The sequence below is a fragment of the Fistularia commersonii genome, chromosome 11 (genome assembly GCF_037954325.1).
Source record: "Fistularia commersonii isolate RoL2024-O1a breed Wild chromosome 11, RoL_Fcom_v1.0, whole genome shotgun sequence".
NCBI classification, from domain to species: Eukaryota; Metazoa; Chordata; class Actinopteri; order Syngnathiformes; family Fistulariidae; genus Fistularia; species Fistularia commersonii.
This window is the reverse complement of record NC_141294.1, coordinates 9,468,233-9,488,347: the sequence shown is the minus strand read 5'-3', so window position 1 is coordinate 9,488,347 and position 20,115 is coordinate 9,468,233. Positions and strand designations below refer to the sequence as shown.

General features: G+C 38.1%; 1 protein-coding gene across 1 annotated transcript in view; it reads left to right on the top strand.

Moving 5' to 3' along the window:
• ascc3 (activating signal cointegrator 1 complex subunit 3) overlaps positions 1–17,567 on the top strand; it is a 146,785-nt gene extending 129,218 nt beyond the window's left edge. Inside the window, exons 35-42 of the mRNA XM_086154889.1 lie at positions 774–885; positions 984–1,118; positions 6,737–6,961; positions 11,046–11,197; positions 11,863–12,013; positions 13,173–13,379; positions 14,657–14,832; positions 15,384–17,567. Of these exons, the coding sequence (XP_086011015.1) occupies positions 774–885; positions 984–1,118; positions 6,737–6,961; positions 11,046–11,197; positions 11,863–12,013; positions 13,173–13,379; positions 14,657–14,832; positions 15,384–15,507 (1,282 nt within the window). The 3' untranslated portion in view covers positions 15,508–17,567. The remainder of the gene's footprint in view (positions 1–773; positions 886–983; positions 1,119–6,736; positions 6,962–11,045; positions 11,198–11,862; positions 12,014–13,172; positions 13,380–14,656; positions 14,833–15,383) is intronic.
• The last annotated feature ends 2,548 nt before the right edge of the window (positions 17,568–20,115 follow it).

Sequence of the window (20,115 nt, the reverse complement as noted above, 5' to 3'; positions counted from 1 at the left end):
ATTCTGCCATGGAATCGTGCCACCTCATTTGCCTCAACAGAAATTGAAACTAATGTAATTTTGCATTATCTGTCTTAACCTTCATGAAACATCTTCTTTATTTTTATATACTTTATAGCTTTTTAATTGTATTTTTTACTCGATGAGAGATGGACTTAAAAGGTTTTGCAGACTGTACTCACCAATGACAGAAAAATAATGCTGCCCATGTTAACACTAAAGTGTAAGAATAGTAATCAAGACTATTTGGAATACACCTCACAGTGAAGTATACTTTTGTCAATGCCGGGATGTTTTTTGGAAATTGCTCATTCTCATTGCAAAAATATTGACGCTTGGGAGAGTTAGAGAATTAGTCAAATTGGTAAAAAACTACATATGAGTAAGCAAAGGTGAAGTGCATGAAAAATTATTTCATGCCTATCTCTCTCTCTCTCTGTCTCTTTTCATATATATATATATATATATACACACACACACACACACACACATATATATATATATATATGTACTTTTGCTCTTGGTGTACCTCTAAAGCCATATTCTACCCTACACAGTTTTCTAAAGCTGCACTAGTAGAATGAGCAGTAATATAATATGAAATAACATTATATCAAAGTCCCAGTAGTTTCTTCCCTATTTGGGAGAACTCAACACTGACACAGTTATCCAGTTCTGTCACATATATAACAATAGAAATACACATTTTAGGAGAAAAACTATACACGGTCTCCAAAGAACTAATCCACTAACGATGGCTTGTGTTTGTCTAGTTATTACGAATTAGGGGACGTCAGCCATGAGTCCATCAACAAATACCTTTCTAACTTGGTGGAAAGAAGCCTGAGGGATCTTGAGTGCTCTTACTGCATAGAGATAAAAGAGGTATGTGTTTGCTTTCAATTTCAAGTAATTGCATGGTTTCTGAAATGACAAAAAATACTTTGACATGAGGTCACCTTAAATCCCCATTGGTGTTCTAGGACGATCGGACAATCGAGCCAATGACTTACGGTCGCATAGCTTCATATTACTACCTGAAGCATCAGACCATTCGTATGTTTAAGGAGCGGCTAAAGGCTGAGCTTCCCCTCCATGACCTGCTCTCCATTCTTACGGTGAGATTTGAAATATTTTTGTCAGTTAAGGAGAAAAAAAAATGGAAAGATATATTCATGATTAGTATATTGTCTGTTTGGTGGATTGGAACATAAATCAGCTAATTTTTTCTTTCTTTCTTAACTACATATTCCTAGTTTCTTATTCATCCACATCTAAACATTTACATTTTACAGTTTTTTATTTTTGATTTCTCTCACTTTGATCAACTTGGAATGTGTAATTGTAAAGCAATGAAATCAGCTGCCCACTTTCTAAGTAATAATAATAAGTAATACTGTACAACCTGATGGAAAGGCTTGAAAGAGTCACTACTTAAAGAGCGAAGAGCAAAATAACACCCATAGTCCATGTTCATTTTCAGGTGTAGAACTGTCCATCTTGAATGATCATGACCAAAGAATACATACAAGTTAAAGTACCTCTCAGGGGATACAAGGTGCTCTGCAATTAGTTAGATCTCATTAAATGTGTCTACTATGACTCCCTCTGCAAGAAACAAGGTGCTTGGATCATTGGAATATCATATGTTTGCCTTTAGGAAGAGCTGCTTATGGTAATTCTGCTAATATTTACCAGTGGAGCAATGACATTGCTAGCTTAGTTTGCATTCTCTAGACTCACACTTGTGGACTTAATGGTATTTAAAGGCAGCAACATCAGAGGTATTATGTGCTTTTGTTGCCTCTTGCTCCTGGTGGGTGTTTAGATTGTAGGTCCCTGCAGACATCATGATGGATGACAATAAACAGAGGCAGATTAGACCTGCTTTAGCGATGCTGCTAACCACAGCTTCAAGCTATTTGTGTAGCAAAAGTAGAATCACTGCTTGGGGAAGTAGAGCAGGAGGGGTTTAAATACAGCAGTGGATGTGCAGTTAGATGACCTTTGTGTTTCAAAATGAACACCAATTACAAACCAACAGCAATTCCTTCTCTTCACCTCTGCTTTCAGGACCCCAGTCTCTCTTTTCACAATTTTACAGTCAGACTGAGAAAAGCCCTCTTGATAAGTGTTGGTCCAAGGTCTCTGCTTCCAATTTGAAGTGATAAAGTGTGCTTTATAGAGCAACCTTACGGCTTCTTAATCAAGCAGCCATGTTGATTCACATCTAGAAATGTATTAAGGTTCATGCTTAGTAGCTAAGGGCCTCTCTTTAGAATTCCCGGCCAATATTTTAATACCTCGGTTTGAGTCAAATCAGACTATTTTTATGTTGTGCCAAATCATAACAAGGTTGTTTCTTGACATAAAGAAGGTCTGGACTGCACTCTGAGATTATTTACAGGAACGCAAAGTTCCCTCATGAGCAAACACATGAGGAAAAACTGCCTTTCCCAGATCTGAGCTAAATGCGGACAGCCTTCTGTCTCAAACAAAAGAGAGAGTGCAAGACAGAGGGACAGAGGGATAGAAAGCAAGACTGTGACTGAGACAGGGATATAAGGGTTGAGAGGGACAGGCACAAATGATCTCAACCAAGAAATACATGCAGTGCTAACAGTTACATGATAATAGCTGACATGATATAATAAAATCTATACATTTTCCCAAGCATGGGATCATTAAAGTACATCTCATTGCATCTCAATCCTGCCTGGCAGGACTGTTGCAGTAGATCAAGCCACTGGTAACCTTGGAGGTGAGAGTGTTCAGTGATTCAGGAGCAGATTTGAGGTTTCCATCCTGCATTGATGAAGGAACATGAGTGCAGACAGGATAGGAAAAGTTGGGGGAATGAGAGAAGTACCATGGGATATCCCTCAGGAGTGATAGCCCATGGTAGCATAACTAGGGGCTAGCCGAGCACGAACTATAAGAGAAAGTTTTAAAGCCTATTTTCAAACAATGAGAGGGTATCCATCCCCCCGGATTGAAACTTAAAAGATGGTTCGACCAAAGAGGAGCTTGGTAACTGAATGCTCTGGCCGCTGTTCTGCTTTTAGAGTCCCAAGGGACCAAAAGTAGCCCTGCATCCTGGACGCGCGTGAACTACTTAAGTGGTAGGGTTCTAAGAGTCCATTGAGATAGGATGGTGCCTGGCCTTAAAGGGTTTATAAAGGTGAGACCAAGTTATGGTCAGTCATATAATCTTATGTTTAGCTTTTTCGTTACAGTTAGGTTTGGATATGCTAAATTTAAATTAGTTAGGACCTACCGATTCACCCTTAAAACAAACACGCTCATGTCACTGTCAGTAGTGTACACTTAAGTCTAATTTTACGACCAAGCAAGGTAAGATACTTGGATACCATCAGGCAATGCCCCCCTGTGCATCGGAGAGGAGAAGAGATTGTAAAAATCAGACTAGCAGCCTGTTTTTTTAAAGGTTATGTTATTTAGCGTGTCACCAAGTGTTCAAAGGTTCTTCTTTTTTCTTTTCTTTCTTCAATGCTGAGTATTTTCAAGTTAAAAAATCTGCAGAAAGTATGTAGTTTTAAATAAAATAATGAGGACATAACTTCAATATGCACTTCAATACTGCGAATAATTCAAACAGCTACTGTTTAATAAATTGTTTTGAGCTGCTTCACCTTTGTCCCTTTCCCCTTTGTTATTTAGCAATTTACCACAGATCTCTAATTTATGTGAAAGAATGTTAGGAGTTTTCTCCCATATTTCCTTTCAAAACTTTTACACAGAATCGGTGATCATGTGTCAGAAAACATACATTGTTATATTGTGATAATACCTTCATTTGCATTTGCATGGGCGAGTCATGCTTTTAATCCAGCCTCTCAAATTAGCACCTTGGTCTGAGCTTCATTAACTCTTCTCAGTCTGAGGGGTTAATGTGATCTGATGCCCTCTTGTTTTTACCGATTGACTCTGTACTTCAGAGGTGACCATCTACACTCTTGGCTCCTGATTAGTGGAGTCAATACAAGACAAAGAGAATTAATTCCTGAAAAGAAAACCTGTCTTGATATCACCTTCTTCTGATTAATTGAACCCTTGAACACTTCACAACTGTAAAAAAAAAATCTAACTCTGTAAAGATATGGGGTTCACCTCTCAATTCTAATTCTAACATGTGATTTGTCCAAAGTATTTTCAGAATAATGAAGTGTTTTATTATTTAAGAAAAGTATTGTTTTTTATTTGTAAGCTGAATTTCCTTCTTAATATCTCCTCAAGTTATTGTAGGATATTTTCACTGGATCTCACCACTCCAATGTTGTCTGTGTTTAGGTGTGTCACCCAAAATCTATTTTAGTAACTTCCTAAAACAATCAGGAACCACTCAGTCACAATCCAGGATGCTGTGTGCTGTGGGGGGAGACAATTGCTGGTAATAAAAATCTGGCTAATTGACAGTTATTTGTTACCGCTGGTAAATGTTGATCAAATACACTTGAAGTTAAATGAACCAAAAGCAGGGTGATGATAGTCAAAAAAAAAACCCTTTGCTGTTAGTTATGTTTTGTTTTTTTTTGTGCGTTTCTTTATTTTTTTATTTTTTTATCAGTAGCCCCTTCGTTCAGGACCAGAATATGATAACAACGCTGACATATGGAGGGGAGGCCCTGTGGTAGTTAACAACTCCCTCCTCCTTTGCACATGTATTTGGAAGGAGGCCAAAGCATGTCATGCCTGGCTGCCTCCCCCCAGCTTACAAGCTGCACTACAATAGGCCAGTCACCCTGCCACCCCATCAACTCCCCCTTATGTTTGCCACAAAGCACCAGCTTGCTCTTCCAGTTCTTCCTAATTGCTGCAGCGTGGCCACTAATGAGCAACATCCACACCTCGCGACAGGACCACCTCCTTCTTTACACACTTGTTTTTCACTCTGAGTATTACACCACAAGTCTGTGTATCTGTTTTTCTTTTTCCATGTTTTTTTTTTGCTCCCTGCATTCTAGATGGCAGTGTTCTCATGCTTGTGCTCGGACTGCAAAATATGACAATGTCTTCAAACAGGAGATCAGATGTACTTTTCTTTATGCATAGAATACATTATTAATAGAAACACCAATAACACGTCTTAGAGGGCCATATTATCTTTGAAAATAATACTTTATCTTTTATGGTAATTGTCATTTCTTCCTAAGTTAATGGCCAAGAGATCATTGCATGGAAAAAATGGCTGAAAATAAAAAAATGTTTCTAAAGATAGCATCAAACTTATTGCCTTTCATACTTTTGAGTGGAAAGCCTCCTTCCTGAAAGGGGATTGGGTATAGCAGCTATGCACACCTATTCTAAAGAAGGAAATTGCATTATTTGTTAAAGATATCTTTTTACTATTCATATAATGGTGTGTGTCTATTTCAGTACTTCAGTACTTCCACAACCTTATAAATAAGTCTACCTGATGATGTTTCTACTAAAAGGTCATAGCATTTTGAATAACCAGATTGATACATTTTAGTTAGTCTGCCAATCATTTTTTTACAAATATATATTGCTGTTGTTTTTGCCTTATTAACTGGTCTCATAGATGTAGTTAAACATACTTTATTGAAATATTGTTTATATTTTCTCAGTCTATATCCGAAGCCACATCACTGCATTTTTATTTTCCAAAATGCATAATTTTGTACAATTGTATTTCTGGAGCAGATGCACAATGAGTCTGACCCCCAGAGTTGGTCTCAGCTGTGTGTTCTTCCTTCCCATTTTGTTTGCTTTGCTCCGCTCTTTCTGTTTTCTCTCTACAATTACTGCATCAAAGCGCCAGTCTCTTCCATTAGTTCCTGTCAGAGGGGAGTGGGGCGGCAGTGTAGAGTTGTTGGTTATGATGTCTGCTTAAAGATCTATAATCCTTTTGTTTCCCTCCAGCACATCCATATGCAGACACATTGGCACTGAAAGATAAATCATTCAGTGATGATTCCAGTTCCCATTCTTCACCTCCACCCCCCATCCCGCTGACGTCCTTTTTTCTGCTCCTAGCTTTTGAAACACCGGCTTTGGTCAGTGATGGATGGAACGTTAACAGTCCCGGCTGGGTGAAAAAGCAAAGACAAATGCCTCCCGCACAGCCTGTTGATGGGACGACATTAGCCAAAGTTGAACTGGAGTGAATTAGAGAAGAGGATGCATGCGTGTCTGTGCATCTCTATGTAGAATGACCACAAACAAGACCAAAACCACAACACAGTTAGGAGACTAGGGAAGAGGCGGTTCATCATATTACCTACACAGTTTCCTTTTGCATTCCATGGTATATTTATTTTATGGTGTTTTAACTTTTCCTCAATGAATTTAACAATGATTAGAAATGTTCCACAGGTTTTTAAAAGTCGGTGTGTATTTTTCTTCTATTTATTCTTTTTTTTTTAAATCCGAATTAATATGAGATGAGAGATGAGATGAGAACAACTTTATTTATCCCGAAGGAAATTGTTGTGCCAGAGTTTCAAGTAAAAAACATAACAGTAATAGATAATAGTAGAAAGGAGGAAGAATAAGAAATACAATGAAATATAAATTGTCTAATAATGAGTATGTTCCCAGTCTATCTTTACATGAGGAGGGAAACAGTCACTTTTTCAAGTGGGAAAAAGCCAGATAGGTAAAGCACCTGTTTAAGAGCAGATGCAGGGATTAAAAGGGCCTGACAGCACCATGCTTCTGGATTCCAGTTTCACTTTTGATCTCCATCTCCCAGGATGCAGAAGAGTACTCAGAGCTGCCAGTCAGACACAACGAGGACCAGCTGAACAGCCAGCTGGCTCAGCAGCTCCCCCTGCAAGTCAACCCCCACTCTTATGACAGTGCCCACACCAAGACCCACTTGCTGCTGCAGGCCCACTTCAGCCATGCCCCATTGCCATGCAGTGACTACAACACTGATACAAAGACAGTCCTTGACAACGCCATCCGAATCTGTCAGGTAGGCTTCACGCGGCAGGGTATGTGCATCATCACGGCTTATAACGTAAAATAATGGTCAGGATTTCAGACGTATCACAGATATCTTTATGTGCAGTATCATGCTTTTTGGTGATATTTCTACTTTTTCCAATACTTGTTTAACTTTTTATAGATGAATAGTATTTGTTTTTACAAGTTAACATTTCACTTGATTCTGGTATGCCTAAGAGTTTAATAAATAAATCAAGAAATTTAATAATAATGATTAACTGAAAAAATGTATGAACTTTGTAAAGACAATGCATTCACAACAAGAGGTACTGAAATATCTCAATGTAAAGCACATGTCACAAAGTGATTGATGATGACGCTAATTCTCAATTTTAAGCAAAGAAATTGAATTTTATGCAGAAAATTTCCAGCTATGTATACAGAGTTTCAGTATTTGTCACAAAATATGTATAAGCTGATCATGGGGAAAAAATAGATAAGTGAAAAAAATAACCCAAGAACAGTGGAATGCTGATCTTCTCAGTCAATGCAAATTAAAAGATGGGGGGAAATAATACAGGTTCATAAAGAAATACTTACGCTTTTTTTTTTTATTTTATTCTTTATTTTATTTTTTTTCAGATTATGAGCTATGCTTGTAGACTGAGCACATTGTGGCAAGCAGCAATATGTCTTCGATTAACATAGAATACAGGGAATGTTAAACATTAGCGGGTGATTTGTAGCTGAACTTGCTGATCCATCTCATAAATAATGTGATGCTCAAAGGGTTAGATCTAACAACCAGGTTTGTCAGTGTCTGGCAGCCACACCATTTTGTTGCCCTGTGGAAAGAGATTGTAAAAAGAAATCCCAGCCACTGGTCAAGTGACTGACCGCAACCATCATTGTCAATTTAATAATTTTCTGTGCAATTGTTTAGCCCAAGGTGTAAACTGCAACAATGTTCATTTCCGTTCTTTGTGCGCACCGCTTGAAGTAAGAACTATGTGTGAATGTCTGCAAGCTATCGTCCACTGAGTGGTGTGTTTGTATGTGTGTACGTGTGTGTGTGTGTGCGCGCGCACGCATATGTGTACATGTGTTTGTGATTTTCCATGCTGTGTATCTGGGAGTGATACTCCATGGCTCATGAATGTGGTTACTTTTTCAGTGTCCTGCTGCTACCGTCAACCATAATAGCTTTTGCCTTCAGTATCTCTATTGCTATCTTTTTTATTATATAAATGCATTTTTATTGATATCCACACAGGACATGGGACACCTGACCACACCTTGATTGGGTTTGTTTTTAAATACAAAAAAAAAAATGCAGGATAAGCTATAAAGTGACCATTGTTGTGGCCTTGCTTTCTTGTGTTCGCCTTTGTGACTGTTGACTTTATGTGGTATCTCCTGGAAACAGACACATTTGGAGCTCCCCAACAAAGTTTTATTGCTAATATCACCAGGTAATATTGCTCCAAAAATCTGTATCAAAAGTACCATCCATCAGTTGCTTGAGAGTAAGTGTCAACCTATCCTGCTACTTCTGTCTACTGCAGACTTACTGGCACTTCGTTAAGGGCTTCCATTAGCATCCAGCAGTGGGGACTCAAACTTAGTGGATTGAATTTTGAATATAGTTGCATTAACTTAAATGACCCAAACACAGGCATAAGCTCAGACCATTGGAGGAGATGATGTGGTATTCAGAATGGAAACTTGAGAAAAACTATGGATGTGCCAGGGGTAACACCCATTCTAAGGTTAGCTTTCAGACAACATGAAGGTATATTTATTGGGATATACGTGTATAGCCCTCGCATCAATTAATACATTTCCAAACAGAAAATTACACCTAAATGCTAAATGTCTATATTTGGCCCTGCGATTCATCACCACTGCAAACAAGAAGGGGTTCAGAGCTGATCCCTGATGGAGTCCTACCTCCAACTTGGATTTCTCTGTTACCCCTACAGCACACCTTATCACTGTCTCACTGCTAGCATACATGTCCTGCACCAGTCTAACATACTTCTCTGCCATTCCAGATTTCCTCATACAATACCAGAGTTCCTCTCTTGGCACCCTGTCATATGCTTTTTCTAGGTCTACAAAAACACAATGCACAATGCAATCCCTCTGGCCTTCTCTGTACTTCTCTATTAGCATTCTCAAAGCAAATACTGCATCTGTAGTACTCTTTCTAGACATGAAGCCATACTGCTGTTCACAAATCCTGACTTCTGCTCTCAGTCTAGTTTCCACTACTCTTTCCCATAACTCCATTGTATGGCTTTATCCCTCTATAGTTGCTGCAATTCTGCACATCCCCCTTATTCCTAAAAATGGGCACTATCACACTTCACCTCCATTCTTCAGGCATCTTCTCACTCTCTAAGATCCTGTTGAATAATCTAGTCAGATACTCTACCGCCTAGACATTTCCACGCGTCCGCAGGTATATGCAAAGTAAGTATTGAGCACATAACCAAACCATCTCAGTCTGGCTTCTCTAACCTTCTGTCAAAAACATCTAACATTTGCTGTCCCTCTGATGGACTAATTCCTGATCCTATCCATCTTTGTCACTCCAAAAGAGAACGTCAACATCTTCATCTCTGCGACCTTCAGCTCTGCGTCCTGTTTTTTCATCATTGTCACTGTTTCTAGACCAGGGATGGGCAATTATTTTGGCTGGCGGGCCACATTTCCGATTTGATTTTTATGCTCGGGCCAACTTGGTGAACAAAATGAAAATTGCAATTTAAATATTTCAGCTTTTTTGGCATTTTATTTCAATTTTAAAATCATTAATAAGAATATAAATGTACCGACCGGCATTATTTTTGAAAAAAAATTAAAGGAAAAAAAATAAAAAGGAAAAAATAAGTTTCTAAATTCAATATTGATTGAAAATACTTGCTAAAATATTCAAAGAAAACAGTTTGGCGGGCCGAATTAAAAAGCAAAACAGGCCAGATGGGGCCCGCGGGACGTAAAATGCCCAGGTTTGTTCAAGACCATGCAGGATTGCTGATCTTCCCCATTGTCTTGTACACCTTTCCTTTCATTCTGGCTGTCTAGTCTTCTATCGCATCGTACCCCTGACACTTTTCTTTACCCATTCCAACCTGCTTGAATCTGTTTCTTTGGCTCTTTTAACACTCTCCGTTTCACACTTTCTGGACTGTTGACCCTCAGTACTTGAAATAAACGAAGCCTGTTCAACAGCTGCTGTCTTCAGTAATACTCAGATCACACTGAGGAGTAAAGAGGGTATATGCAGGCTATCTACGATTATAGCTTCAGGTTACTGACTACAAAATGCTCCTTTTTAGCGATTGTAGGTTATTGTATTGTATTTATTTATTTGTGTCTCAATTTAGTCTTATTTGATTTAAAGGTCTCTGTATTTTGGACTGACTGAATTCAAATTTTCTTAAATTCAAATATTATCATATAATCTTGGCTTGCCCGTTGTAGCAGCCCCCAATTAGTTTCATATGACATCCTTTTGTCAAAATCCTTTCAACTGTCCTAATAAGATGCACATTTTACATTAATTTCTGGCATATCTGAACTTCAAATAGGTTTTTGATAAATGTGTCCATTATAAATATCCATTTTAATCAATTTTTTATGGTCCATTTTTTAAGGCTGTAAATAAAGACTCATATAGCACACCAAAATCAACCATATATCTACACACAGAAATATTTTATGATATCATCATGCAGTTTAGACACAGATATTGCTATCTTTGGTCATGTGAGTGTTGTAAAGGGATTACAATGCTTTTTTTAAAAGGTGACTGCATCCAGTGATTTTACATGCCACATTATTCTTTGAAATCTAGGATGTACTTTCTGAACTACTTTATACTGTCAAATTACAGTATATTGTCTATAATTGTAAACCAATGTCAGTTAAAGAAGAATCACTCATGAATGCTGAGATTATTATTTGGAAAGTATTAGTCTGCTGGCTCCATGCAATACACAATAAATTGTGAATAATAACCACAAAACCAATTGGATTCTCTAAATCTGACTGCAGAATCTGTTTATTATTTTCTGTAATGTATTTGTCTCCTGTAATTCATGCAGGCCTTGCTGGATGTAGCAGCCAATGAGGGTTGGCTTGTTACAGCACTCAGTATCTGCAACCTGGTGCAGATGATTGTCCAAGGCCGCTGGCTGCACGACTCCTCACTACTGACACTGCCATACATAGAACAACAAGACCTCTATCTGTTCAGGTAAACATTATCACTTCACTGCTGCTACTGCCGTAATGTCGTTCAGGCCCGAGTAATATAAGAGTAGTTGTGTGTGTGTGTGTGTGTGTGTGTGTGTGTGTGTGTGTGTGTGTGTGTGTGTGCGTGTGTGTGTGCGTGTGTGTGTGTGTGCTTGCGTGTGTGTGTGTAATTACAGAAATGAGGCACTTCTCAGTAATAGTAAAACAAATGCTTAAACAATCATGAATAGCTGTGTTGTTCCTCATAAACACACCACAAATCCTACGGTAAAGTTATTGGCTCAAACATAGTGTTTCCTTTTTGACATCAACATTTGACACATTTGACACAAAAACGAGGATGATATGTGTATAAAAAAAAATTAACTTCAACCTATGAAACGAAAATGATCAATTTTAAAATGGCCTTTTTTAATGAGGAATGTATAGACGGTGTTCTTTCTGCAAAAGCCATTAAGACACAATATTCGCTCACAGGGGTTTTGCATACCCTACTTGAGTTAGGCCATCTAACATGATAAATAATTGTATATCTAAACGAAAACTTGGCAGTGTCAGTAAAGGATAGATCCTCAGTGTTAAATTAACACACTGAGCATGTCACTGGGCATTTGTTGTATGACTGCCTCATTAAAAGGATTTTCCCCCAACTGTCTCACTTAATAGGAACTGGACAAACAGAAAGGGGAAAGAAAACGCAGGGGACTTCAGTGGGCCGATTGAAGGACTTCCCGAGCTGATCGCTGCCTGCAATGGCAAGGAAAGCGTTTTTGCTTCTATCATGCGACAAGAGTTTCAGTCGAATCATATTGCTCAGGTAAAACATGTTGATATCAGGAGCATGTTTGTGATACGTCTTGAGGAGTTTTCCAAATGTGACTGTAAACATGAACACATTGTATAATGTTAGAGAAAAAGAAAAGTCATCTAGAGAATCGGACTACTCACATATTTGGTGAATCATGTGAACCTGTCATCCAAACACAACGTTCTCAGTGATGTGCCATGAGCAGTCTAGCCATTGTGGTCCCGGATACCTCCAGGATCCCCAATTACAGCTGCATTGATAGGGTTTACAGCTCCAATTTAAGTGCTAATTGCAGCAGTAATGAGAGTGTCCGGGCACGACAGCAGGCCCTGTGGCTTCACCCAATCAGTGTTCCTGCTTCTCTCCTTCCGCACCTTTACACCCCCCACCACCCCTGCCCTCCCATCGTGCAGTGGCCTCTCTAATTAAATAATTAGATGTGCAGCAGTGTTCCTGTCTGGCGTGCTCAGGGTGAGTAATCCTCACATAAATAGCTTTTTCTGGTTGAATCAGATAGGCTTTTCTCCTCCCAGCTCACAATACTCTGCGGTACAACACACATAAACACACTTCATCTTGAGTTTTTTTTTCCATCACTTTCTTTTGCTTTTATATACTTTATTTCTTATGTACTCTTAGTGATTGGAGTTTCAGATTGAAACTTAATTTTATATTCTCCATGAAAATACTCAAGAGGTACTTAATAGCGTCTGTGTGATTGGATTCAGCTTTCTTCAAACAGCTAACCTTTCTGAGTATTACATACATGTGGTACAAGAAAATGGAAGGACCAGGGTAAATATATGGGGTAAATGCAAAATATACTTTTAGCACAAACCCCAATAATCCCATTGACTGAATATAACAAGAAGTAATTCTTATCACCTGGCTTGATTGTTTCCTAGTATTCCTAATCTTGTCTGATTTGAGTATGTTGGTTTTTTTTTTAATCTTCCTGGTCCTGAGCATTGACACTCAGGTAGTATAGACAACTGTATTGGAGATTTAAATTTCTTAGGTTTTCCCACCAGGTTTGCCCCTCGATTGATCATATTTAACATAAGTTAACACCTGACTTGACAGGAGAAAACAATTTAGCTGTAATATCTGGGTCCAATGCTGTATCTGTCATATGTCTCTTGTGACAATCACATTCTTTCCTTGTCAGGCCTGGTTCTTTCTCAGTCACCTCCCAGTGTTGGAGGTGGAGTTGAGAGTGAAAGGCTGGTGGGAGGATTGCCAAGAGCAGACAGAGCGTTGCCTTCCTGCAGCGGGGGCCAGCATTAGGGACGACAGCAGCTGGCTGGATGTCCATGCTGACCAAGAATATGTTCTGCAGGTGTCCATGAAACGCCTCAACATGGGCCAGCAGAGGGTTAGTATGCCTGTCTGTAAAGTTCAGCACGACATCCTATCATTAGTCTCATGGCACTGTAAAATCAAATTTGCTCCCATCTATCAATTGAATGCAGAAGTTTTAATGCAATGCAGTTAAACGGACAGAAACTAGAGCCAAGCAATCATAGAGAAAGGAAACAGCATTGGTATTTTACTGACTGTTTTACTGACTGCTTAACCGTCATTCATTCATTCATTCATTCATTCATTTTCTGTACTGACAATCCTGCACTCAAGGTTGCAGAGGTGCTGTGGCCTTTCCCAGTAGGGGTTTTCTACCCAGTCAATCCCAGGGTCACATATAGAGACATACAACCATTCACTGTCTCATTCACACACCTGAACAATTTAGGGTCTCCATTGAGCTTACTGCATGTTTTTGAAGTGTGGGAGTAAACCAGAGAACACCAGTGAAACCCAAGCAGACACGGACAGAGCATCCAAACTCCACATAGATAGGCCCATGTCAGGATCCAACCAGGGACGTTCTAGCTATGTGGCTGAAGCGCTAACTACTGCACCCCCTGCCACTCCACTTCTAATACACAACATGTAAATAGCAAGCATGCTAAATTATTAGTTGAATGGGTTGGTCAAGGCGAGTTCTATTGAAACAGTATAATTGGTCCAACACGGTTCATCTATCAAAAACTATAAATGTCTTCAGTCCTTTCGTGAAGTGTCTTGAGTCGGACTCCTGAATCTACTCAATTTTCTTTTTCTATTGATGCAATGCCTGATGTCTGTGGTGTATCAGTCTTCACAAGTCATGATAATTGTAACCACCGCCCTCCTTTCCTCTACTCAATTACCACATCACCTTTAAAACCTCCTTGCCCATTATTAAACGCAAAAACAAATTAGATTTTGTATGCAAAACTGCTCAAATTCTGTCCGTTGACCAGAGTTAAATACTCTTATGTTTATGTCTGTGGAGGTTCACAGTCATCCAGATCATGGTCAAGTCTTGTCAAAATCTTCTTCTCATAACAGCTTGAATTGATTTTCTTTACTTTAAGACATTTCACCTCTCACCCAAGAGGCTTCTTCATTTCAAATGGACTGTGGGGAGTTTCTGAATATGATATTCGAAATTATATTCCAAATATGAAATCAAAGACAAGAATCTTATGTTTAAATCCGAGACTATGATAAGTGACTTTGCAGTCACATCCTAACATTCAACTGTAGAATGTTAACACAAAGTCAGTCTTTGAGCTTGGATCGGCTACTATGTGTCTTTCATTATTGCAGAGGAAGCAGGACAGTAAGGCTCAGGCTCCAAGATTCCCCAAATCAAAAGATGAAGGCTGGTTCCTGGTCATCGGTGAGGTGGATCACAGAGCCTTGCTCGCGGTCAAGCGAGTCGGTTACGTACGCAACCACACAACTGTGTCCGTGGCCTTCTACACACCGGAGAAAACTGGAAAGTAAGAATGTGTTGCAGAAGGGGCATTTAAGTTGTCAACAAAAAAAAAACGTCTGGCTTTAACAGTAAATAATGTAAGACAAATTTAACTCAGAATTATATGGGGTAGGAACTTCATTGTTCTTTAGGGCCTGTAGATCAACCTTATTTCCGTATGGGTAAGGTCAAGAACAGCCTTTGAATGGGTACATGTAAGCAGGGAAACTGTTTTTCAAGGTTTCAAATGTTAACAAACGGCTTTTCCTGTTTATAATCTATTCTACTTCTGTTTATTTTGAGGTATGGTATCGTCAAGGGAGGTAAATATTAACAGTTTGGCTTCTACTAAAATAAACAACTTAAGTGAAATTATTCAATATTGTATGGAAGTTGTAGAAGCCACATCATAAGTATCTCCAGTGTATCAGAGTACTTGATGGAGTGAAATTACTTCAAATGGTCACATAGCTTATTATTATTATGACTCCTGCTGGGTCCAGATTGATAAAACAGTTAAAGCCCTGCCAAACTGCACAGTATATTTGCTAAGATGCATGTACCTCCTCTTTCCAGGTGTATCTATACACTCTACCTGATGAGCGACAGCTACTTGGGTTTGGACCAGCAGTATGACATTCACCTGAATGTGACTCCTGCCAGCATTGCTGCCCAAGTGAATACAGAGGTGTCTCAATGATGGAGCCCGCTCTCCCCAAAACATTTCATTTAATATCATTACTTGGATGAAGAGGAGTCGCATGAGCATAAATAATCAGACTGACAAGTGTGGAATCTTAGCTTTCAGTGATTTTGTTAAACATCCCCATTTAAAGGTGGCCAAATATACTCTATAATTTCATTGGTTTAACACTTTGTACCAAATTGATGGTTGAAGACTATTTCAGCAAGGATTTATATCAGAGATTGACATGTGGTGAGTCTGAATTTTCAGTGATTTTGTTAAACATCCCCAGTTAAAGGTGGCCAAATATATCCTATAATTTCATTGGTTTAACACTTTGTTCCAAATGGGTGGTTGAAGAATAACTCCGCAAGGATTTATATCAGGTTCAAGAGAACAGCTGCTGCAGTTTTCACCAAGGGTTGACATAATCAAGTAACTTAAGGGTAGGTGAATCTGTCCATTGTAATAACATCAAAAATATATAATAAATGTTTATTTCAGAGATAATCTTCTGGCATCTGGTTTCCTTTACCAAACGTGCGTCGCAACAGTGTCATCCATTGAGGCTGATCATAAACAAGAACTGGTTTTCATTCGGTCCTTGAAGTATTTGCAGGTCTTAAAAGTGACAGGGCCCTGTTCCGAGCTGTGGTTCTTGAGCACCAGTGATAAACCCACCAGAGGATCACCGGACATTTGTGATCATGTTGCAAGTAATCGCTATGAGTGTGTTCACACTCGGGAACACAACAAACTCAAACTACACTGCAACAGACAGAAAGTATGTTGATGTCCCATCTACATGTGTGTTTTAAACCTAATATATAAACATATAATACATATTATTTTTTAAACTACTCTGAAAGCATGTATGCTGCTGCTACAATAATCTCTTCCAGAAACTTGGTATTTTACAGTCCTTAAGTCACACATATAGGGATACCTTTAAATTTGTCTCTTTTCCCAGTACTGGTAGTGGTATATTCAGTATTTGACAGAAGATTTAGCTGAATTGTTTGGAGTTATGTGGAGGATTAAAAGAAGAGTAACATTTCAGAAAGAATCCATGCTTATCATCATCATCATCATCATCATCATCATCATCATCATCACACATTGATGTGTTTATAACCGTGTTACGACATGTCTGGAACGCAACTTACTGTACTATTTCAAACTTCCATTGAACACAGCTGCACTCCTCCTCATGTGACTTTTAAGTGATTTTCTGTTGTGTAAAGGTTCATAACATATGAATTTATAACATAAAATCAGTGAAAAATATCTCTACTTGGTCCAATTTTAAGGAATTTTAAAGAGATCAGAGGATGCAGAAACTTTAATTAAATAAATTCATGTTTTTTTTTTTTTTAATTGTATATCAGGTCTGATTGCCGGTTACGTATTAGATTTTCTTTTGTGTGGAGCCAAAGAGTCAGTCACAGTGTCAACAAAACAACACGTCATTTTCTATTATTTGCGCTTCGATGAAACCTTCAGGAAGAACTGTATTGACTACTTGCAGGTGATGTAAGGCAGTAAATCACTGAGTTACATTGCTTGCAACCTGAAAGTGTATATCCAGCCCTCACACTGAGGCTCAATTTTACCTAGCAATACTCTCCAGCTGATCCACTGTCAAAATTGTGATGTACACAGTTGTGCTATTTTGTTACTGACTTTTTGATCAATGTCAAAATTAATTTGACAACTTTAGAAGAAACATCAAGCCACCAGTGCAAGGAAATCATTATTTATATTTGAATCATTATTACTCTTAATTGCACTGATGGGGATTTTTCAAAATGAACATATTAATTGATTTAAAAAAGTAGGAGGAGGCAAATCAGCAAAACATTTGTGCCGTTTTCTTTTTGTTTTCGTTTAATTTGTTTTTCAGTGGAAGATGTGTAGTTTGACAATGAATCTACAAATTAGACTGATGGATCAAACTAATATCATGCTTCATCATCATTATAGCCGAAGTATAATCACAACTCTAGTTATCATTAAATTTGTGACTTTCCTTATATATGATGTGACATCTATATCAATAAAAGTTGCAGTTATTCTTTTGCTGTTCAGGTCATTGCAGCATATTACAAGAGATATACAGACACAATACAATGTTCAAACCCAACACATACAGGCCATTAAAGATTTAATATCAGTATCATCATTAAATCACCATAAATTCATCAAAATATTAAATGGCTGTAAAATTAAGTGCATAGCACATAAAAAATGTCTTTTATTTTGTTTTTCATTTACTATTTTTTTAATTATATAAAATTACATGTGTTAGTAAGAAAAGACATAGCATGAGGTTGAATATTAATTACGTCAAAATGAGCTAAATTTAAAAATCAATTGATCAATATATCATTCATGAAATCAATAACTTAAAATAGTTAATTTCAAAAAAAAAATGTGCACACGTCACAGGTACTAGCCACTATCATTGTGTCAAGTCATTGTGTGGGGAAAAAAAATGGTGTACTGTCCACTACAAGGAGTGGGTTAGGGGTCATTTGACCAATACCTGTATTTAGGATCTAGAAAAGTTTGAGAAATCCTTATCTATAACTGAATCTCGTCTGGAGCAGGTTTTGATACCAACATCAGTTAGAATGGTGACATGTCTTGTGGAAATGTGTTTGCAATGTGTGACACTGAAAAAACCCCAGCAGGACATGAAGTTACCTCACCACTCTCCTAATTCTGCTTCATTGTCCAGGCACCTGGATCACTCTGACTCTGATCACTGAGATGTTATGTAAGAAGGAAGAGAGGGGCGGTATCAGCATTTTAGGGCTATAAAATTATAACTTAATGTCAATAAAATGAAAATTGGGATTAAATTGCATTTATTAAATATTTTGCCTGCCTTGATACTCCTAAAGATGCATCTTTAAATCCCAATACTTGAAGTTAAAGAAAAATTTTTGCTCAGCATTACACTTGAATGTATGTTTTGAAAAAAAAAAAAAAAAAAAAAAAACAGGGAATTGAAATTGCAAGATAAAAGACACAAGTATTGTGAACACAAACTGATAAACGAGACAATTCTGGTGATGATTAGACACAATCAGTATTTGTTGCCCCTCATGGTTAAGACACTTAATCTCTGGGGCAATATGCAACTTCCATGGAAGCAGAGACTTATCGGCTGATCCATTACAATCCCAACAACTGTAGAGCTTCAGTGAGTGTGGCAGAACACTCACACGCACACAGACACACAAACACAGATATATCATATATACATATATATATATATATATATATATATATATATACATATATATACAAACACTGTGTATATTCACAAAGGCCAGGTAAAGATGACTTATTAGATCACAAATTCCTCAAACTTGATGTGCACCTGTTTTTTGTTAGGTTTTCTTTCCCCTGAAATGGAATCCTACCTGTCTAAAGGTCTGATATTTTTGAGACTGCGGAACACGTCAAAGAAGAAATACAGCACACATAGATACTAAATTGAAAAGGGGGGGGAAAGGAGGGGGTCTGTCTCTACATGTGCAGTTTTAATGTTTGAATAAAAAAATAAACTACAGCAATAATCATTTAGCTGCTGAAACCTTTCTAAAGGGAGACTAGTGGCCTGCTGGTGATCATCGAATTCAACGTTTCAACCTTACAAATACTAATAGCAAATATACCGATATACTTTTTTATTTAGCGATATTTAAATTATTGTATTATATTTTGAAGCAATTTACCAACTTATAGACGAGTGAAACGGGTTTTCACACCTCCCCTGAAACTTCTATAAATTATTAAGAGCGATGAAACTGAAAATGAAGAACTTTTAACATCACAAACAGAGAATTTCTGCGTAGAAGCTCCCCGGCTGAGTGGAAACTCGATCATATGGATTAGTATTTTTCGATCCTCGTATTTTCCACAGGCGCGGTGTAATTACCAGCAAATTGAGAGTTGAGGAGAAGGTTAAAGCAGCGTCAACCGTGTCGTGCTCCTACAGCATCCCGGATGATTTTGTCACCGCAAGCTGGATCCCATTACTGTGCGGACGCTCTGGCTCCAAACCCGCGCTGCCTGGAGACTGCATGTTACGAAAGCGCTTCACCATTCTGCCACCATCATCACTCTGGCTTGGAAAAGGAACGCTTCCCTTATTTTCTATACATATAGTTATTTTAATTCTAATTTATTGTTTATATATATATATATATATATATATATTTATATGTGTGTGTGTGTGTGTGTGTGTATGTATTCGTGTGTGTTATACTTATATAAACATACACAAATGCAAAATTAATTTAAAGTAAAAGAAATTGTATAGATTTATGGTTACATTCAGAGTAAATTAGAGAAATGAAGCATTTCCAAGGACACAAAGCAAAAACAGAGTGAGCAGGCCTGCAAAGAGCAGTGACAAGTTGGAGGAAAGGAACCGTGATTACCCCGAAATGGCCCTGGAGCCATGAATCTGCGGGAAGTGGTTTCAGGGCTCCTCGATCTGTCATGTGTCTCGGACTGCTGGAGGACTCGACTTTCTTAGCTGATGGCTGTGAACCGATGTGATAGAGATGTGATCACAGGGCCGGAGAATTTATTCTGAAACTGTGGCGG